We start from the raw sequence: 22,441 nt of genomic DNA on the forward strand, positions 1-22,441 counted from the left end.
AAAAAAAAAAAGAATCACTGACAGGTGCCAAGTGTTCGTTTCTTCCCAGAGAGTCAGGAAAAGACCCATGTAGCATTTGTCAGGGCCCAGTGCCAGCTGCCGCCGGGCCCCCAGAGACAGAAGATGACCCACCAGAAGCCTCGTGATGGAACTTGAAGCCTTCCAGCTGAGGGTACGTGACACTGTCAAACACCTTCAGCTCTGACCTCCCACAGGTCGTCAGCCACACCACCAGGTCGAGGAGCTCCTCCAGGTGGGGGTCCACTTCGCTCTGCGTCAGCCCATCGTACCTGCAGGGACAGATGAGGCAGCCATGTTGGCTCACGGCGCTCCTCACAGGGATGCAGAGGCAATGCGAGACCCCCAGAGGTCTCCCCCAGTCAGCACCACACGGCAAGGGGAGCACCCTGGCTAAAAGTCACTCTGCAAATGTCGGCCTTAGGTGTAAGGACATACAGTTGGAATATATAAAAACCTGTGAAGAGCTAAGCATTTGCTCATGGGAAGGCTGCTTCCTGTGCCTGAACCCACCCCAAAAGACATGCACACCAGCAGAACAGGGGCAGCCCGAAAATGAGAGATTTAATATTTCAAGTGGGCAAACAAACCTCTTGGGAAGTAATCAAACTTTATTAGACTTCCTTATGTTGATGTCAAGGTTGAGTACTATTTTCATTCTTGGCTACTTATGTGTAGGTGGGCTACCTTTCTCTTCTTGTGGAGGAGGGTCTGCCTCTCTCTCTGAAATCTTATTCCAGCTCTGCCATGTCAAGAGCAAAGGTGCTTGCAAGATGACTTCAGGTAAGGCAGGAAAAAAAAAAAATCCAATGAGCTGAGATGGGTCCTTCCTGACACTCCCCGGATCAGGCTCATTTCCCCCTCCTGGCTTCCACAAGAATTCTGGAGAAAACCGGCCACCCAGTTAACAGAAGAAATGTCTAGAAACTGCTATGCTGCTGACCTCTTGGGAGCAACAGCAAGTTGGTCATGATCCAGACCAGTTTAAAACCTAGCAACCCCACAGGAACGTTTATTCTTAGCGTCCCTTTGGAGGAAGGCCCTCAAGGTGTTGCCATCTAGTCACATTCTTTTGGGGCTTCAGCCCCCTCAACCAACTGTCCCTTCTAGACTAGAAGCCTGACTCTGCAGTCAAGTCTGTGAAGCACAGTGGGAAGCCACACCCCACAGATGAAAACGGCTTCTCATATTCACAGAGCAGAGCACCACGGAGTATATGTGGCCCTGCCCTTAAGCAGCTTCCCCAAGAGCAATGGAGAAGCTGGAACAATCAAGGTATTTCTTTGATTTCCATCTCTTGTCTTATCCATCCCTGGACCCGACCTGAAAATGATATGGCAAGTGAGAGTGGAGGAGATGAGTCCTGCCCCAGCTCAGTGGTATCTTCATTTGGGCTTCTCATAGTCAAAGATTTGAGAGAGAGAAGGTAGTTCATTTGGGAGTTGAACCAAAAACTTCTGCTAGTGGAAAGAGTCTGTAAGAAGAAAGGGAAGGGAGCCAGGACAGGAGCATTGTCAGGTAAGCACCCTGTGGGGCAACGGGAGTGTAACACTCCTGGGGACTCTGGGAGGCAGGGTAGAGATGTCCCACCCAAGGGGCGTATTGCTGGGTATTTATACATCAGCTCCTGCCAGTCCTTGGCAGAGGGCTGCTTCTGGGGGTTGTTGACTCCTCAGCACTCCTTCCAGCCCTCAAGCATGTAGGCAGAGCTGGTTACAACCGTCCCAGAGAGCCCTCCAGCACAGAAATGTGTGTTCTAATAGGCAGCTGGCAAGCCAGTGGGCATGCGTGTGGTATGTACCACCAAATACACTTGGTAATTCCCCATCCATTCTCAAAGGAACTGGCTCCCAGATCCTGACGCACCTTGAATTATTTTTGCAATAAAAGTCTCTCTGGCTATGCTCTATGGAAATTTGTGCTTCAGAAGACATTCAAAGAAGCCTCAATATCTGTCTTTCTCCAAAGCCCCCCAAATGATACTGAGGACCTACACTTTGGCAGTTTCTTCCCCACCAAGGACAACCACTTACCGAAGTAACACTTTGAGGAGGAGAGGGTAGCCCTCCCCATTCTCAAACTCTAGGAACAGAGCTGAGGAGACAGGGTAGGAGTCCTTCACAAAGCCCAAGATGAGGTTCACTGCCTCGCTCACCTCGGGAGCGGGGAGGCTGTCCGCAAGCTTGGAGAGGTTCTGAAGGGAGAGTTTGATGCAGTCCATGGCTGCGGGAAGAAAACAACCCTGTTGAGTTAGGAGGCGGTAGCTTTTCTGCCATAGTCGTTGGCTTCCCGCCCTCCTCTCAACTGTATGTACCAAGATGTAAATGAGAATTAATTCGAAAACACTTTTCTGCTGGGTCTTGAGTCAAGAAGGAGTCTCCCGCATGGGAAGTACAATCCCAAGAGCCACATTCTGCAGACCCAGATGGAGAGTAAGCGAAACAGGAAGAGGAAGGGAGGGTCTTAGCCAGCTGCCCCTAATTCCCAGCATGCAGCGGGGCAGGAGGGGCGGGTCCATCAGGTCGTGAGCCACACGATGCCGGAGCTGGGCACTGAGAAAGACCTTCTTAAGGAAGCATCTCTGGAGATGCGCAGAGATCAGCCTGATAAAAAGTTCAGGGAAGGATATAGGAGTACGTAAGAAGGTAAGGGACCAAAAGATGGTGTGTTTCCACTACTAAAGTACCCAGGCGTTTGGCACCCAGAAGTGTGGGTCACAAGGGAGGGGGAGGAGGGCAGGGCCAGCTCGTGTGTGGGCCCTGGTCCTGGGACTTGCCCATTACTGTTACCCAGAGCTGTGAGAAGCCAAGGGGAGATTTGAGTCAGAAGAGAGATGTCACTGGATTTGCATTTCAGTGGATCACTATTTTTAGAGCTCTTTCACCAGGCGAAGACTCTTCTGAGTGCCACGAAAGACACCCCAGTGGATCAGGAAAAATGTCTACTCGATAACACGTGCTGTGTTCCTCAGCTGCAAGGCTTCAGATGCCCCCAAAGTCTGCACGATGGGCAGGTCAGCCCCAAGAGCTGCGGGCTTGGCAGGTAACCACCAGGCCAGCCCTTTCTTCCAGGCCTTCTCTTCAGCCTCTACACCTAAGGAAACTACCCATTCCGAATCTAAGGGAGTCCTAGGCTCAGTGCTCCAGGCAGCAGGCTCCCCACCAAGGTGAGAATTTTCTTTTCTGGTTATTGTCTTGGACAGCTAACAGTAATGACACAGTGAGAGACCCCTGCCACCAATGCATGCAGCTTTTTCTCAGGGATCTGACTCCAGCCTATGGGGGTGACCTGGGCTACTGAGCATCTCAGGCCCAGCTCAGCTCGGGGCCATTACCGCTGGGCCCTGGCCTTACCGGGAGCCTTGAATCCCTAACCTGGGGCTGACATTTGGTCCCGGGCTCAGTTACAGTAAGGCAGTGGGCTTGTTGAACTCTCTCAGCTGTCAGCAACTGACTCCCCCTGTTACGGGAGGCCCCAGAAAGAAGACAAATCACAGGGCAAGGGTTTACTCTCCCTATTTTACAGATAAAAGAACTGAGGCACATAAGCACTTGAGTGCTCAAGGTCATTCAGTGATGAGAACAGGAGGACAGAGCTGGAGTCCACAGCCCAGCTGTCTGGTTCCAGAATCTATGGCCTTAACCCCTATATATGCTGCCCAGAGCAGAGCCGAAAGCACTGGTTTGGGCATCTCTGGGTTTAGAATGTGATCTCTCCTGTTTGTGAGTTAGGGAGCTGGGCAAGTTCTTCCACCCTGTCTCCTTTTCCCCCTTTACCAAATGGCATTAATATTCATCTCAAAGACACTGATGAGATAATACACAAATGGGCCTAGCACGGGGTCTGTTTGATAGCGTGTGTGCAGTAAATGAGTTCCCCTTTCCTTTCCTCCTCCGATGGAGCACCAAAATAAATAAGAAATGCACTTTTGTAAAGGAAACCAAGCAAAGGGGCATCTACTGGGCATAGATGGGCATCCGTGAAGACCTTGTTTGTCCATCTCTTTTTTGGTTCCAAGGTCTCACTGTAGAAAGTGGGCCCACATCCCAGCCCTGGTCTCCTGGGGTCATACCCTGCAGGTACTGAATGATGCCGAGGTTGTGGGCTTTGGAGATTGCCCTCAGCACACAGAAGGTGGGCTCCTTCCAAAAACAGCAGCTGTGTTCCCGAAGACAGGTAGTGGCAATCACTAGAGATTGGAGCTCATTTCCTGATAGAAGTCTCTCCAGCCCCTGAGGCTCACTGCAAATGTTCAGCAACATCTGGAAAAAAAAAAAAATGCCTGGTTAGGAAGCCTCCTTCCTGTAACAGATTTCTTCCCTACTTTTCCAGAGCTCAGAGGCGTATGTCTCAGTGCAAAGGATGGGTTGTATGGGTCACACTCTGCCCCAGAGCATCATGGTCAGCAATATCACCTAGAAAAGGGTGACAGGGCGTGGGCTAAAGTTTGCAGTTTACCCTTTCCGATTCAGAATAACAAAGAAGGGTTTGACTTAGAGAGTTGTCCTTTTACATAGAAGTGCAGGAAAAAATGTCATCAAAAGTTAAAGTATAGAATTAATAGGACCCATGGCTATTTAAAAAGAGATGTGCTCCGGGGCACCTGGGTGGCTCAGTTGGTTAAGCGTCTGCCTTCAGCTCAGGTCAAGATCCCAGGGTCCTGGGATCAAGCCCCACATCAGGCTCCCTGTTCAGCAGGGAGTGTGCTTCTCCCTCTCTCCCTGTTCATGCTTGCACTCTCTCTCTCAAATAAATAAATAAAATCTTAAAAAAAGAGAGAGAGATGTGTTCCCAGATCCCTGGTTGACACTCAAACCCTACTTCTCATGAGATCATGAGCCTCATCCTATAACTTCCTCTCTGGGCCCCGTGCCTCCTCCCCACCAGTCTCCCTATGGCTACCAGAGGGCCTTCTGATACCTTCCTGCCGCTTGGGGCAAATCATGGCTCCCAGAGTTCTGTGCAGACTAGCCCCACCTTCTCGTACCTGTGATTGTGTGCAGCCCTCCCTCTGGCTCTGGGTGGTCTAACTGGATCTCCTTCTAGTTCGGCAAATATGAAAAGCTCCTTCCATCTGAATCTATTAGCCCCTTCTGAGCACAGTGACAGAGTCCAGCCTGGACAGCCACAGAGCTGGGCTCCAGACCCCATCTGCTGGCCTCCCCCGCAGGTGGGCGTGGCCATGTGACCCTTGGCTTGGACACCGTTTCTGCTCCTGTCCCCTCCCCTCCCCCTTCACATGTCTGCTACCACCTTCAGCTCTGGGTCAATGCCATTTCCTCCCGACAGCCTTCCTTCATGCTCTGCTATAAATCAGGTCCCCTTGTCCTCATTTCCCAGCACACCTTCCATTTTTCCTTCAAAGCACTTAAAAAATTGGGACACTGCTATTTAATTACATGATTATTTACCCTGTTTGGCTTCCCCATCTTTCTGTCACCTCTATGAGAGAGGGTATTATGCTTTGCTGCTGGAACCATCGGTCTGGTGTAGGGCAGTACATGGGAGGAGCTCCATATATTTTTGCGGAATGAAATAAGGAAAACCCTGGGGAATGCAGCCGTGGCCTATCACTGTGGCTCGCAATCTACCCATACACGGCTCGAACCCTGAAGGCAGAGCTGCACTAGTTCTCTGCAGGACACGTAAAAACTGCGTGGTAAAGATTTCTCCACGTGCCCAGGACTGCATCCTGGCCACCACTTAGAATATGATTTACATACAGATAAATGATGCCTCAGTTTCCAACAAATGCAGCTTAAGGGATAACCTACTGTAAGTGAACTTGTGAGATAACCTCTGATAACAATGATTCTGGCTTGAGAATGAATCTCAAATGGATCCTAACGTGAATGCACATGTGCAATGCACAAATGCACTTGGAAGTTCCCAAAAGCCCTTAAGCACCTGCTCTGTGACACGGTGCCCCAAGGCCCTGGCTGCAGAAAGCTGAGTAGGACACAGGGCCCTCCTTACCCTCCCCCGATCAAGGTCTCCTCCAGAGAGGCAAGAGGAGTTTTCTGGAGAATGCAGCATCCGGGAAGCTGAGAAAGCAGAACTGGTCAGTAAGGGGTCAGGGAAAGAGGTGAGAAGTTATGCTAAAAGTTGCTGCTGGTAGTCAGAGAGGATAGGAAAAATGGGGAAGGACACCAGGAAATTGCATTTGATGTTTAGCAGCCTGTGATAGGTTCTGGGAGGGGGAAGGAGGTGACCTCACAAAGTGGTCTTGGGAGCCCAATCCCAGCCCCTCACCCACTACCTCTGTGCCCCTGAACTCACTTTCACTCACCATACTTTAGGTGACATGGAAGCAGAATTGTAATACTATACACACCCTGGAATGGAACAGAGGGCTCGGGGAGGTGACAGGTGCGAGGCCGTGGCATGGGTGCGTTCAGGGAAGTACTTGGAAAATGTTGGCTACCCTTATGCAGGTGCAGGTAGCGTGCTTGTCCTCAGAGGAGGCAGGGGCCGGAGACAGGAGGCCCTACATGCTGGGGAGGGCAAGCAGGGCCTGGGAATGCAGCCTGGAGGAAGAGAAGCTGCTGGGGCCAAGTGCAGGAGGAAGAGCACACTTTTCTGGGGGAGAACGAGGGATGCAATGAGATGGAGAAAGAAGAACATCCATTTTCCAAGTGCACAGGCTTGCTGGCATCTGCAGAGCATGGGGACCAACAGAGGAGCTGGCTCTCCAGGAGGACAGAGTCGCTTCAGGGCTATGACTGAGGAAGATGAAGCAGAGCCAGGTCTTGGCCCAGGGATGTGGAGCCCTCCTCTCACTCACCTGCACAAACATCCTCTGAACTTGAACATCACTCTCAAAAAGCTCATCCTTTTCCAGAGGAAAGACAAAGAAGAGGTAAAGGCACTGCAGGAGCAGGGCTGGAAGGCCAGACTCAGCAACTCTGCCCAGCGTCTCCTGCAAGGGAAGCACGGACGTGACCGCAGAGCCCGCGGAGCACCCCTCCAACCCAGACCGGCGCGGTCCAGCCCTGCGGCCGTTTTAGCCGGGAACATGGGTAAACCCTGTCCTCTCTCTGGGCAACACATTCTCAAGTTAGCGTGGAGACCATCATCTGACCCACCTAGGGCGGCTGTGAAGATTACATTTATGTAGAGTGTACACTATGTGCTTGATTAACATGTCTTCTTTTACAGGAGAGCTAATAGGAAGGAGGGAAAGGAGGAACAAAGGGAGGGAGCGAGGGAGGGGGGGACAGGTGCAGAGCAGAAAACAAGGGCTTTCCTACATGATCATACTACTGATTTGGGTCGGTTGCCTCCTGATTAGGGAACTGGACACTCAGGAGGGCATGGTTCATAACAAGGGCAAACACCTAATGCAGGACCTGATCAAGGCCCTTCCCATCCCCTCGTTCAGGTCTGAGACTTCCCCAAGACCGAAACGGTCCTATAGGTGACCACTGATAACCAGCGTGGCCAGACAGAGGGGAGAAGACAGGAAGTGGGCAGGGAGGGGACCAGCCTGAGTATGGAGCTTCCTGGAGCCTTTCTGCCACGTGCTCTGCCTGAAGCTGCCCCAGGGGTTACGGCAGCAGCAACGCCTGCGTGTGTGTGTGCACACGTATGCACGTGGGCGCATGTATGGCATTAGTCTAACGCATACTGCCCACCCAACTTCCCACCCAGCGTACTAATGTGACAGATACAGTGGCAAAATGAGAAAAAGGGAAAGGAAGGATGTACGGTCCGGGCCAGAACCAGAAATATAAGGCGGGCTGCTGGTCCTACCCTTCCCCCTCAAAGCTTCCAGTATGCGATAATGGCCGTGGCTCTGCTGCGACCCAGCTTGGCGGCAGGGGGGGGGGTCCCCTGTCCTCCATGCTGTACGGGCTCTACTGAAAGCCAACTGCTTACTTGTCTCACTGCTTTTCGGGCTGGCTGCTCACGGTGGAAGACAAGCCCTTAGGTTAATTTTTACCACCAGACTGTGAACAGTCCCGCCCCCGGGGGCAGAAAAGCTCCTGCCCTGCGCTTCAGGCTGCCATGCTGATGGTGGTCCGGGCGGTTTATGTAGAGCGAAGGCCAGCGGATCCTCCCTGCAGTGAGCAACTGCACACCAAGCTCCTCTCACAGCTGCACACACTGCTTCAGATGCCCGGCTGAGGTCTGTGTTCACTGTTAGCCTCAGGGGGGCCATGCCTCCATCTGGTTCCCTGCTGCTCCCGGCGCTGAGCGCCAGACCGGCATGCAGTGGGCACTCTCACCAGGCACATGGGTCTCTGGGCCTGCCCTGTCCAGGACCCCTGGCCAGTCCTGCTGCTAGCCACAGCTGCCGGGGGCTGCTTCTGCCTAAGAGGACACCAGCCATCCGCAATCCACTCGCAGGGAGGACATGTCTGCAACTGGGATGGGGCACCGTGGGAAGGGGAGAAAGAGAAGCCAGTCTCATTCAGGCACTGTCTCCGGGCAGGCGTGGGACTGGTGCCTAAGGGGGGCTCCTTCAGTCTGAGTTTAGCAGGAGGCAGTAAAGAGCAGTGGCTTGGAGCGCAGGCTCTGGAGTCAGACAGAGAGCAGGAACACAGGATGGTGACTAACGTGGCTTCAGAGTCTGACTCAGAGGGCTTAGGGGGTTTAATTGACCTGCATGGGACACATCAGCCTTGCCCCGACACAGAAAACCGTCCACACACATCAGCCATTGCTAATCCCTGCACTAACCCGAGAACTAAGGCATTATCCCCCATTTTAAAATTAGCCACACAACTGTGTCACAGAAAGGTGACAGTTTGCCCAAGGTGACACACAGCTTGTCAACTCAGAAAAGCAGGATTCGAAAATGACTTTCAGATGCTCAAGTCCATGTTCCAGGTCAGAAGGGAAATAGGGCAGGAGAAATGATAAATCAGTATCATAGCAAAAAAGACACTCTTGAGATGTGCCATTGCCCTTTGCTGGGACGTCCTGCTGCACATGGATATGGAGCTCCCAAGCTGGGGCCCAAGGGGCCTGGAACTTACCGAGTTTGTCCCCGTGAGCACAAATACTGACTTCAGGAGCAGGTAGCCATCCTGATCCACATCCCCCTTCCACCGCAGCAACTGCCCAGCCGCCTCCCTCGCTTGCTCTGGTAATAGCACATGAAGGAGAGAAAGCATTACCAGCAAGGCGGTGCAATGACCTGCCCACCCTCCTTCCCTCCCCTTAGCCTCCTTCCCCGTGAGATGTGCCTTAGCATCTTTAGGGCACTTCTGTCTCCTTTCCTCCCCACAATGCCATCTGAATCCATACCAAACGTTTCACACTCTGCCAGATTTATCTCCTGGGAGGATCGTCTTTATCATGTCACCATCCTTGTTCAACAACCATCAATACCTCTCCATTACCAAATAATAAGAAGCTCCTCAGCTATTGGACTTCTCACAATCCAGAGTCTTTACCCCACCTCCACTTCCTATATCCTTCAGCCCCTCATATTGCAGAGATTCCTGCAATCTACACCATGCTCAAGATACTCCTTCCCCTAGAGTCCCCTCCTGCCCCTCAGCCCCATAGTCACCGTGAAACTCTGCCCAGCCTCCAGGGTCCAGCTCTAGGAGCAGAAGAATGCAAGTCAGGAGACCCCAAAACAGAAAACATGCTTGGCTTTGGCTTCTGTGTCTTTTCTGGATCAAACTATGCACTGAACACACAGGTGTACCTTTTATTCTCCTCCCAGAGACCCTGGTCCTGGTGTGTGTGTGCGTGTGTCCCTCCCAGGAGCAGCAGAATTCTGCAAGTCCCTCTTCCCTCCTCTGCCAACCTTTCCCTTCATTCCCAGCATCCTCACTGGCAGAAGTGAGCCTGTGGTGCTCTCTGGAAAGCACCACTCAGACTCCACTAGAAAGCAGAGAGGGGCTTCGCAGGAGTCCTGGAAGGAGCACGCAAGGCTGTTTAGCTCTCCATAAAGTGTTCTCTTACCTGCCGGCTTTCCCACAAGTGCCTTCTGTATCTCTCGGGCAAGCTGGTTAGAAGTATCTTCTGCCAGCCTTTGGAGACTGGGAAAGCAGACGATCCCCACAGAGTTTTCCCAGGCCTGAAGTGCAATAAACAGGATTCCAGCAAAGATGCCAAAGCTACAAAGCGAGGCATGACAGTCGCCTTGCCGCTCTCCCTGCCAGCCCAAACCAGTGGGTCACCTCACTGTCCCAGGTGTATCCCAAAGGCCACCAAAACACCTACCCTAACAGCTTCCGCTGCATCCCTACCCTAGTGCCTGTGAATTCTTCAACTTCTGCCCTGAGCCCTGAACATCAGCCCCTGAACTCATGCTCCTGAAGTGTCAAATACACGTAGTCCAATCCACTGCCTTCCTCCCAAATCTGTTATATCCTGTCTCTGCGAATGGTTCTGCCAAGCACCCAGTTGCCCTAGTGGGAAATTCCAAGGGTGATTTTCTAGGTCCCCCTCTCCCTCACCTTACCCCATCAACTGCTACCTCTCTGATTCTCCTCTTGAATGCTTCATGCTTCTCAAACCTTGTGCAGATATCGTAGTTTAAGTCATACAGTTATTTCCTTTGATAAATTCTAAAGGGTGGGATTGCAAGTTACAAGGGCATGCTTCTTATTTTTATTTATTTATTTATTTATTTTTAGTGCTTTGGTACATATTACTAACTCATTCCCCAGAAAAAGTTTACCTGATTAGCCTCACCAGGAGTTCCATGGGAGGGGACTAGTTTCTGTACACCCATTGTGCACTGTCATGCATTTTCATCTTAAATGAGAATCTCAATTGCAGTCTTTTGATTACTAAAATAGATGAACACTTTTCATGCTTCTTGAATTGCCTGTTTTTACCATTAGCCTATTATTCTATTAGGTTTTTCGCTATTTTCTTATTTGTTTTAAAAAGCTCTTTCTATATAAAAAAATGTTAACACTTGGTCCATAATACTATCGTGATTTTTGTCAAATTTGTCATTTTCTCTTTTAATTTGGCATTATTAGGTTTTGCTGTACAGAAATCTGAAATTTACATGAAATGAAATTTCTCAATCAATTCCTTTGTTTTCTAGCTCTAGTTCCAGGCTCAGGAAATTCTTTTAAGTCCAAGTGGTTGTGGTCACTTTTAATCTCCTATTTCTTTTCTTTTTTTAAATTCTTTAAAATTCTTTCTTCTCTGTTCCTTCTCTGGTTCTATCCTATCTGGTCATCTTTTGGCCTTGGACTTTTTCTTTTATTGTTTAGGAAACTATTTAATAGAAGTCATTAATTTTAAAATTCCACTTAGGATGCCCGACCCTTTTCAGAATTCCCTCCCAGTCTGCTTTTCATTAGAATCTTCTCCCTTTGTTCTCCTGTGTTGTCACAGGCAGAGTTTACTAGTCCTAGGATGAGGAGAGTTCTCTCCAGACCAACAGTCAGAATTGAGTGACTCTTCTTGGCACAGGCCTTGAGTTCCTGGCAACTTCACCTTTCCAGTTTCCCACCTTCAAAGGGAGGTAGGCTTCTGAGCATGTTCCTGGCAATTAATGGCCTCAACAAAATACAATTTTGCTGGACTGCCATCCACTGCTTCTACTCACCAGCCATATTAAATTACATTCCTGCCAAAAGACATGACTGAGTTTTTTAAAGCTGAGAGCCTCCTTCTAGAAAAGGTGAGAAAAGCATCAAAATTCCAGAGGGAAATGTGTTTCCTTGCTGTAGACACCATATTTATTAAAGAGTAAAAACCTTTTAGAAATGTTCTCTATATTAAATGATGCTACATACAAAGGAAACAAGCCACAGATTGGGAAAAAATATTTATAATGCATATAATGAACAAAGCAATCGTGTCCAGATTCCTACAAATTAATTTTAAAAAAACCTGATTTTTTTTTAAAACAGGCAAATGAAACCAGTAACTTATAAAAGATACAATAAATAACAAATTACTGATAATCAGGAAAATGTAAATTAAAAGTACTATGAGATAGTCATATTTTTCAGGTTGGTAAAAATGTAAAGCCTGACAATACTAAACGTGGGAAAGGACCAGGAAACCCCCATGATCTACTGATGGAGCACAACTTGCAGAAAATACCTTTGAAATCCAATAAAGTTATAGGGGGACACATCCTATGGCCTAGCAATTCCCTTCTAGGCATATTCCCTGTAGAAACGTTGGCACATATACACAAGGAGACATGAACACGAACTATTATGCACCTTATCTGTGATTGTGTCACATAGGAAAACTCAATGTTCATCAATAGGACAATGAATGAATAATTTGTGGCATACATATGTGAGGATACTATATAGAACTGAAAAAGAAATAGAGCTACATGTATCAATATGGATAAATCCAGAAATAGAATGTTGGGTGCAAAAAGCAAGTTGTAAAAGTATATTACGGTTTTGAGTCTAGAAAAACCTGTGAGTCTACAGATAAATTTCACAGTAATATCACTTATGATTATTAAAATGCATTCATATTATTGTATAACTTGGATATATATTAGATATATATTTGAATATACATAATACGTATTGTATCCATATAATATATTCAATGAATATATATATTCCCCCACAGGGAATGATAACTCAGCAGGGTGGGGGTTTGCACTGGAGGAGGGCAGAGAGGGAATGAGCTGTAGCACGCCTGTGCAGGTGGTGTCAGTTTATCCGAAATGTTTTGTTTCTTTTATATGGGTGGTGAGTACATGGATATTTATTTTGAACAAAACTTTGTACCTGAAATACTTTTTTTTATTGTCTGCCCTATAAATGGGCAGAGTTGCCCCTTTCCTTTATAAACAAGAAAGTACTTCATCAGAATGTTGCTAAAACTACAGACATGCTAGGGACGCCTGGGTGGCTCAGTCGGTTGGGTGTCTGCCTTCGGCTCAGGTCATGATCCCAGGGTCCTGGGATCGAGCCCCACGTCAGGCTCTCTGCTCCGCCAGGAGCCTGCTTCTCCCTCTGATGCTCCCTCCTCCCCCCCTAAAGCTCTCACACTCACTCATGCTCTCTTTCTCTCAAATAAATAAAATATTTTTTCAAAAACCACTACAGACATGCTAGGTCAATGTTAAATGTTATTGCACATAGTAGACCTTCAACAAATACTAGATAAGTGAATACATGATTATGAAATCCACACTGCAGATTGATGGCTGAATGTATTGCATGCTGGGTTTGTGCCAATTGCTGGACCAAGCACTTATGTGCATTGTTTCCACTAATCCTACGACAACCCTCTGAGATCAGTATTGTTATGATTATTCCCACTTTACAGAAACTAAGGCTGAGGCAGGAGAGTAAGCCCAGAGAATCAGGTAAGCAGCAGAGTGAAGAGCTGAGTTACCTCACTCATAGCCAAGTAGCATGTGCATAGCTAAGAAATTTAAGGCTGCCACCTGGAAACTGGCTATCACCTGGAAACTTGAATCCCCAGAAAGAAAACATCAATCCTTTTGGCTGGGAATTTCTGGTAAGATTATTTCCTCCCCAGGACTGAGAACTCTGCTATGATGTCTTCCTAACAAATTCCTGTCCTCCTCCCTGCACTGGCAAACCCCTCAAAGACCAATTTACAGGCAGTTGACTCAGAAGCATCTAGATCGTCTTCAAGCAGTGGGACTCCTGCAGGCACTCTACAATAAAGTAAATTGGGCCACTGTGAGCTGAACAGTAATTGTACGCTCAGCCAGATTCTCCCAAGGCTCACACTCCTTCCTGGGACTGCGATGGGCACTTGTGGAGGCCACGTTAACTCTTTCAGGCCACTGGGGTGTTGTTTGATGCACAGAGGCAATCATTTACTGAATGGTACCATGGAGACCCCCAAATAGTTAAGGCAGCTTCCAAAAGGACCTATTTTTTTTTTTCCCAAACTGGGACTTGCATGCTGGGAGAATATTGCTCAATATTTTTTAAAATTTTTATTTACCCACATTATCTAAGCTGCACCATCGTGCCTCGTGGCTGTCTCTCCCATGGAAGAAAGAGAAAGAAAATGATGCTGTGGCCTCCAAAGGAAGATGAGGAATGACAAAAGCTCTTGAGGGGATGGGAGAAAACCCCAGCTTTTGAATGACAGAACCTGGCTGGTTTTCAAGGATGGCTGCAATGTTACTATTTCTTCATTACCACCGAGTTTGGTGGTTTGGTCTTTAAGTGAACTCAAAACATTCCAGAGACTGGGAATTTTCCCTGCTTGTGTGACACAGTTCACCCTCTCTGTTGTAATTTTTTTTTTTTTTAAATAGGTTAGAGCACAAGTCTGCACACTCTGACCAGTGGCCCGCCTCTAAGCCATGGCCTGTTTTTGAAGATCTTATTTATTTATTTATTTATTTATTTATTTATTTATTTATTTGACAGAGAGAGAGCAGCAGAGGGGGAGAGGGAGAAGCAGACTCCCCACTGAGCAGGGAGCCTGACATGGGGCTCGATCCCAGGCCGCTGAGATCATGACCTGAGCCGAAGGCAGACGCTTAACCCACTGAGCCCCCCAGGCGCCTCTCTGTTATAAATTGTTTTTAAAAAGTGATGTGTCAAAACTTTACTTGCACACACAAAAAATGTTGTTTCTCCAAGATGGGAAGAAGCCACATTGCAAGCCCCACTCTGAGGTTGGGTAGATCAGGGATGGACAAAGAAGAGTATTTACCTTCACTGCCCCCTCGGGACACTACATTTGGAAACAATTACTGCTCATCCTTATTATTATATTTAATGTTACTTCTCTCTCTTCCACTATCAGTTGGGTCCCTGCGTGGTTTATATGAGAATGATTGCCACACTCAGCGGTGTAAACTCTGCACCACCGGCAGGGCTATTAGTCTCAGAGTACCTGTGCTTACCTGTGTATCTGCACACATGCATGCACGCACGTGCACAAACACACTCACTGCCCAAGCACGATCAAGTTAGTGTTAATTCTAATCCCTCCACACTAGGAAACGAATGATTCCCCCCATGTTGCCCACTGTTCTGGCTATAGATCGCTCTACAACAAACCACCCCCAAATTGAGGGGCTTATTTCTCTCATGGATCTGCCATTTGAGCAGAGCTCCGCAGGGGCAGCTTTTCTCTGCATCGCTCAGCTGGGGCAGCTAACGGGGCTCGAGCTCCACCTGCTGGATGGCACACCCACATGGCTGGTAAGTTGGCGCTGGCTGTCGGCGACAAGATCAGGGGCTTTGGTTCCTTTACACGTAGGCTTTTACTCAGGGCTGCTGAGACTTCCTCACAGCATGGAAGCAGATTTCGAAGAGTGACCGGAAGTGACAAGTGACGGGGACAAAAAGCTGCAAGTCTCTTGAAGCCTAGACCTGCACATGTCACTTCTGCCCTACTCCAGTAGCCAAGTCGTCACAAATCCCGGGAGGGGATGTGGATGCCACCTCTCAAAGGGAGCAGTGTGGACCCATTCTCAGCATCTCTAATCTACCACATCCACAGAGCTCCCCTTGTCCCCATTGGTCCCACCTCCCAGGTTGTCTGTCCCAGACAGTGAGGAATTTTACAGTCACTGACAGGGTTTCCCTATCTCTCAGCCTGTTTTCTCTCAAAGTACATATTCCAAGAACAATTCTCAACAACTACATCTATAGCTTTCCCTGTGTCTGTTATTACTGAATATCTGAGCAATGTGAGGACCTGCAGCGCTTCCTTTTCCCCCAAAGCAAACTCAACCAAGGGCCAGCAGGATCTACCCAGGCTTGCTAGAGAAAGGCCTGCTTCTCTTGGTGTGAGAGCCTCTGATAGGAAGGGTTCTAGAAAGACCAAAGCCCAAGGCTCGTTGTAGGAACACAACAGCAGTCCCGTGAATCCTTCCTGGAAACACTGTTCTACACAGAGAAGTCATTAGCTCTGTGCTGCTTCCTGTGTGAGGCAATAAAACCTCGGGCTCATCTGCAACATTCTGGAGCTGTCCACACATCACATGTAGAGGGCATGACACGCTTTTCGTACCCAATCGGTATGAGCCAGGCGAGGCCATATGTCCAGGGAGTCATGGGACAGGGAAGGAAGCCAAATGTGCTCTGTTCTACGAACCCCAGCACTGCCCGAGTGAGGGGGCCCAGGGGCTAATGACACAGGCCTGGACAGAGTGTCTCGGTTAAGTTCTGCTCCTCACGAGCAACTACGTGACCTCGGCCACGTTATGCAACGTCTCTAAACCTCCCTTTCCTTATTTGCAAGGCTGGGATAAAAGTGACACCCACTTCATGGGGTTATTATGAAGGCTTATCAACACTAAACAAAATGCCTGGCTTAGGTAATTAGAGCTTGGTGCATGTTATTGCTATTATCAATGAAAATGCCCACCTGCCCTGGCTAAGATCCCCTCCTTGACCTCTGGAGGGGATCGTTAGAGCCGGGAGGAGGAGAGCCTGTAGTTCTGGATGAGAACTTCCTTTCTGACTCATCCTTCCAGAGTAATTCCTCATTGGGGTTCCAAGGCCCTGAAATTCCATCAGGTTCTCCCTTACTACCAAGATAGTCACCCAAATTTTGCATGGGTTCACTTTTCAACAGCCCTGTAGTTGCTCTTCCACTCAGGAGGCAATGGGGCTGGGATTTGCTATAGAACCAGCCAAGGCCATCCTTGTGCTGGCCTAGCGGTTAACGCAGAGTTAGGGAAAACACTGTCCTCTGCTGTGGATTTGGAGGAATCAAATATGAGAGAAAGCCAAAGAGGCTGAAAGGAAGTTCTTTGGGAAGAAGATGGGAAAGAAGCAGCTCTGAGGGAGTCTGCCACACCAAACAGTCCCTGTTGCCAAATCTCAAGACTCACTAGGTCGAGGCAGGTGGGGCCACTGAGGCAGGGCACTCACTGCTGTCAACCTTTCCCTGAGCCCTAACTACACATGGGCTGCCCCTCCCATACTGTCTCTAACTGACACAGGGTCTGGGCCAGGCAGGCAAGAGCCCACAACCCAGGGACACAGCCTTTTCTAAGCAGGGGAGGCAATTCAAAATCCCTTGTGTGCATTGTCTTAAAACAAAGAATATTCCAGATCATCCTAATTTCCCTTGGGCCCAAAGTGAAAAGAGTCAGGTATAGAGAGTTGAGCTCCACCAAACAAAGTAGTCTAAGACTCCTTTAGAGCTCTCGGTTGTCTCAGAGCCCTGTGGGGGCGTGGTTGCCATGACAACCAGTTCATGACTAAGGCTTTGACATAACTTTTTATTCTTTAATTTTTTGTAAGATTTTACTTATTTATTTATTTATTTTAGAGAGAGAGAAAGAGAGCACAAGTGGGAGGAGCAGAGGGAAAAGGAGAGAGATTCTCAAGCAGACCCTGTGTTGAGTGTAGAGCCCAAAAGGGGGCTGGATCTCATGACCCCAAGATCATGACCTGAGCCAAAACCAAGAGTTGGATGCTTAACTGACTGAGCCACCCAGGTGCCCCTTTGGCATAACTTTTTAAATCCTCATATTTCCAAGGGGGTTATTTATAGATAACCTTGAAGAACACTGTTTTGTGGTTTAAAAAATCAGAACAGAGTGGTTTCAAGCTTGACTTCCTACACAAGGACCTGTATTCCAATGGACGTTGTCAGTCTTCATCTACACTTCAGATTTTATCTGCACTAGGGAAAAAAAAAATCCTTTGACCTTCCCGTGTTCCTTTGCATTAAACCCTTAATTAAGAAGCCTAAGGGTGGGGTGCCTGGGTGACTCAGTCGTTAGGCATCTGCCTACAGCTCAGGTCATGATCTCAGGGTCCTGGGATCGAGCCCCGCATCGGACTTTCTGCTCAGTGGGGAGCCTGCTTCTCCCTCTCCCACTCCCCCTGCTTGTGTTCCCTCTCTCGCTGTCTCTCTCTGTCAAATAAATAAAATCTTTAAAAAAAAAAAAAAGCCTAAGGGTTCTGACTCTGGTGGGGTTTTCTTAGTTAGAACTTAACAGAAACAACAGGTTTGTAGACATGTAGGACTTAATAAAAGAATATAGATTTTAGGCAATGATAAAAAGCTTGTAATATTCTGCTTCTGCAGGGTTCATCAGAGGTGAGCTCCAGGGACTCAAAACATATCAGATTGTGTCAGCGGTTTGGGGACTTGTGGAAATGGGATCTCAAACTGCACACACGCAGTTAGTATCCTGGAGTCTAGTGGAAACGTAATGGGGACCATGTCTGCTCTCCATGTGCGGTGAACTTTACAATCATTATCTTCTCCCACCCTCACAGACTCCCAGCAAAGTGTTATTGATTCCACTTTACGGATAAGAAAACTGAGGTTCAGCAATATTTGATAATTTGTTCAAGGATGCACAGCTAATTAGCAATGGAGCCAGGACTTGACACCGTCTCTATTTGACCTGAAAGCCCATGCGTTCAACAATAGGGCCATTATGCCTCTAGTTGTAAGAGCAGGGCTTGGGAAACATGGACCAATATCGAAGTTCAGTAATAGGAACTGCTTGTACGCATGGGGTCACAAGCTCAAATGCCTTCAGGTCAGGCAACATAAATGAGTAATGTGGGTTGGGCGAAAATACTAGGGAATGGAGGACTGGGGCAAACTGAGAAACAGAGACCATCTTCTGTCTAAAAGGGGTGCCCCTAGGCATCTCCATCCAGTCATCAGTATTACATCTACCAAAATTTTCAAGAGAAACTGGAAATCTGATTTTCATGTGAAAACGTTCCATTTTGAAAAAAATGGCCACAAAGTCCTTCGTTAACCCCTACAAGCAAACAAGACACATTCTGGATGCTATTTAGGATCCTCCATTCTGGACTAAACTCTCCACAATGGTAAAACCTCTGTCTATCTTCCCAACTCTCATAGCCCCAGGCCCCAGCACAGGGTATAAGAATTTAAGAAATATGTGTACAACAAATGAATGAATCCTCAAATCAACAATCTGGAAAGAGGTAAAGAAGGACTAAGCTCTGGCTCGTGAATGAGAGTCCTTTCAACAGAGCCACGGCTGCCCAGATGGATGGCAAAGAGTGCAATGGCCAAGCCCACACGTGTGGGGGGGCAGCAAATTTTGGTGGGGGGCAGGAGGTTGCTCACATTTTTCCTTCCATAAGGCAAAGTTGACCTGAGAACTGGGGGAGACTAAACCACCCTCCAGAAGTTAGGGTTGTCAGGGCAGGGAGGGCTAGGAATGGGAAACCTGAGCTGTCTTTCCTCACCTAGTTTTTCTTTTCCAGTACATTCCCTATGCGCCAGTTATCCAGTCTGTGAAATGGAATGGATGGGGTATACAAGTCCAAAAGATGGAGGAAAATAATGAATTCATGGACAGTAGGTTAGCTGGCAAAATTTTTTTACAGAAGGGCATGCCTAAGTACTCAGTGCATCCTAGAAATATGATCCCAAGAAGATTCTGATTCATCTTTGGAAATCCTTAAATATTTCTGGTTAATAAGTTAGATGAAACAAATCAACAAGGGAGTTTCCCAATGAAAACCTGCCAGGTCTCAATCTGTCTTAGTCTAGTTTCAAATGTGAGAAGTATCTCATATTCTCTGTGCTTTGAATGTAGCTATATGGTTTGGTTTTTTTTTAAATAATAACCCAAAATCAATAGTCAAGCAAAAACTAAGTCCTCATAAAAAGATGTGTTTCCAACTCTGCAACTAAACTTCAACATATTCAACTATAAAGCAGACCTCACTGGCAGGACCTTTGTTCTGAGACAGCAAAAGGAATCCTTTGTACCCAAACTGTCACCAGCTGCCATTGGCCAGAAGGGCAGCTTAGTGGACAGGCTGGACTTCTCTCCCATGCTGGTGTCTGTGTTCTCCCAGGCCTCACTGTTGACATTGCTGGTGTTTGAGCTTACCTGCCATCCCTGCAACCCAGGACACGCATTCTTTCCCTAACTCCAGCTGGTCTTTCTCTGGCTCCCACATTGGGATTGTGGTTGAACAATATAATTTTTTTAACTAAGGAGACAATATTACTCAAGAGCCAACTGTCCTTTCCAACTCTTCCTCATCCTGGAGATGAGCCTTGCTTGCCATCTTTATTAAATAGCACAACGCTCCCCTCTAAGAAACCCAGCAGGGACCACTTGTGATGATATTAAAACCACCAACTCCAGCTTCTGATCATCCCAGAAGTGTCCCCAGAGCACTGTATCATCTTCTTACAGTTTCAAAAATAAGAATACCAACCTTCAGGAACAGTGGGAGGAGATTCAACAGGCTCTGCTGATGTTCAGCCGGGCTCCCATGAGCCAACTTCTGGTATTCCAGAAATTTCCTTTCTAGCATCTCCCAGAGAGCAGTGGGACCAGGAGATTGCCTTCCATGTGGGAAGTCAGGCTGAGCAACATCAGGCTGGCCTTCAGTTTTGGAACCTGGATACTCAGCTCTGTCTTCAGCCCTTGAAACGTCCTCTGCCTCCATGCCTTAGCAAAGCAGATCTGAATTCAGAACAAAAAACAAAAATGTCAAGTCCTGTCACAGCACTTCCTGATTAGGCTGGGTGTGGGACAAGGTACTGTACTCACTCGGTTCAGTTCCTATTGAAGATGGTTCTGCTAAGAATCTGAAACTGAACAGACGAAAATAAGACTTTTTTTTAAAAGAGATTCTGACTTAGATGTGACTCATAGTGACAATCTGACATGTGCCTGACACTGTGCTGGGCTCTTTACACAGTCTCAGGAGAGAAATGGGTATTTTCATCTTCTCTATATAAGGAAGGAAACTGGCTGGGCCAAAGGCATACGGGCAGCTAGATGGCCAGTTGAAGTGCAAACCTTCAACACCAAACCTGGGGGTTTTTTGTTGTTTGTTTTGGTTTTGTTTATTGCCTGCTGCTGTTCCTCCCCTAAAAGGCCAAGTAAGTAGAAGGGGTATGTGTGATTGTCACCAATATTTGTACAGGCCTGTAATTCTGTATCGTCAATGGTAACTTCCTTCAACCACATGAGTCTGAAAGGACATAGGTTCTTCACTCTCAGCATTATTTGGTTCACATTCCATATTGTTAAAGAACTTTGTCTTCAAAAGGACTCTTTAACACCCCCCCCCATGCTAACTTAAAAGAGCTCCTTTATTAACACACATAGGGGTGATGTGTGCAAGCTGCAGATCTTGGGTCAGTAGGCAGGAGGACAAGAACTTATGTGGTAAAAATAGCCAAAGACCAATTGGCCAGAAGGGTAACCTCAAGAAGATGCCTTTATTTGTGTCCTTGACTTTTCAATTGTCCTAGTCTTTAGTTGAGTCATGACTGACTCACAGCACAGCCAAGATTTGTTTGCTGTGTGTCAGGAGTATAGGATACTCCACGTGGGGCCCAGAATGCCCAGGCTTCCTGCAAAAATCCCTCCCCAACCACAATGTCACCATGTAGGAGTCCATTCTGGAATCCAGCCAGTGACCAACAACCACCAATCATGGCATAGCAACAAGAGGGATGGGCACACAAAGATGGATCCACCAGTGTTGTGCTCTGGGCTGCAGCAGCTGAGGGCAGATGTCATGCTTTATTTTTAGCCCAGCACATGCTCCCTGCAGGCTAGAATGGGAGTGGATAAAGGGTCATGTGGCCAGACACACCATCCCTCTTTGAAACATTCTTACCCTTTATGTACACAACTCCCTGAGTCCCTAGGGCTTCTTCCACCACACATGCTTAGTACTCTCAAACTTCATTTTCTTATTACAAAAGCCATGTGAGTTCAGTGTCAGAATAGGAGAGGAACCAAGTATCAGGAAGACTATCAATTTTTAAAACAAAAAGCAGGGGCGCCTGGGTGGCTCAGTCGGTTAAGCGGCTGCCTTCGGCTCAGGTCATGATCCTGGGGTCTTGGGATCGAGCCCCACGTCCAGCTCCCTGCTCAGCAGAAAGCCTGCTTCTCCCTCTCCCTCTACCTGCCACTCTGCCTACTTGTGCTCACTCTCTATCTCTCTGTCAAATAAATAAATAAAATCTTAAAAAAAAAAAGCATACCAGACTTGAAAATTCCCTAAGCAGACTGGCCCAGTTTACTCATACAAGCAAAACTTAATTTAACTTATTTTGCAAAACTAACTTGCCCTCAGTTGTTTCTTGCTTACACACCTGGAAATCAGGAGCAAAGCTTAAACTGTTTTCCAAGATTGATATGAGGCAACCATTGACCAACTGCCTGTCATTTAAGAAAATTCTAACATTATAACCACTCGCTGTGAAGAATAAAGTCACTGCTTTCTCACTATATAAGCTGCTTTATAACCATATACCCCTGAGCCTCATTCTATGTTTTGGGTTGAGTGTTCCCACTTCGCAAACTGTCTTTTTTGGTGTGTGCACAATCAATTTTCACTAATTACTATTTCAGTGATGCATTGGTTTTACTTTGGCTGTTTCTGAGCTTTTGACACCAGCTTGCCTATACCCAGAAAAATGGCTGTTGGTATTCCAGCTTTTATCTATGACTATGTTGTTTAATAAAAAACATCCTCCTGATATTGTCGAAGCAGACTTTGTATTTATACTTTTGCTTTTGATGGTT

General features: G+C 47.6%; 1 protein-coding gene across 1 annotated transcript in view; it reads right to left on the minus strand.

Annotated features, from left to right (window-relative positions):
• The window catches only part of WDFY4 (WDFY family member 4), a 236,720-nt gene extending 215,788 nt beyond the window's left edge, over nt 1-20,932 (minus strand). Inside the window, exons 1-7 of the mRNA XM_081823086.1 lie at nt 20,109-20,932; nt 9,940-10,054; nt 9,000-9,106; nt 6,803-6,937; nt 4,091-4,280; nt 2,052-2,241; nt 101-290 (exon numbers count right to left, since the gene is read on the minus strand). Coding sequence (XP_081679212.1) covers nt 101-290; nt 2,052-2,241; nt 4,091-4,280; nt 6,803-6,937; nt 9,000-9,106; nt 9,940-10,054; nt 20,109-20,342 — 1,161 coding nt within the window. The 5' untranslated portion in view covers nt 20,343-20,932. The remainder of the gene's footprint in view (nt 1-100; nt 291-2,051; nt 2,242-4,090; nt 4,281-6,802; nt 6,938-8,999; nt 9,107-9,939; nt 10,055-20,108) is intronic.
• Between the last annotated feature and the right edge of the window lie 1,509 nt (nt 20,933-22,441).

Source organism: Leptonychotes weddellii, chromosome 6 (genome assembly GCF_054177405.1).
Source record: "Leptonychotes weddellii isolate Sample4059 chromosome 6, ASM5417740v2, whole genome shotgun sequence".
Lineage (NCBI taxonomy): Eukaryota > Metazoa > Chordata > Mammalia > Carnivora > Phocidae > Leptonychotes > Leptonychotes weddellii.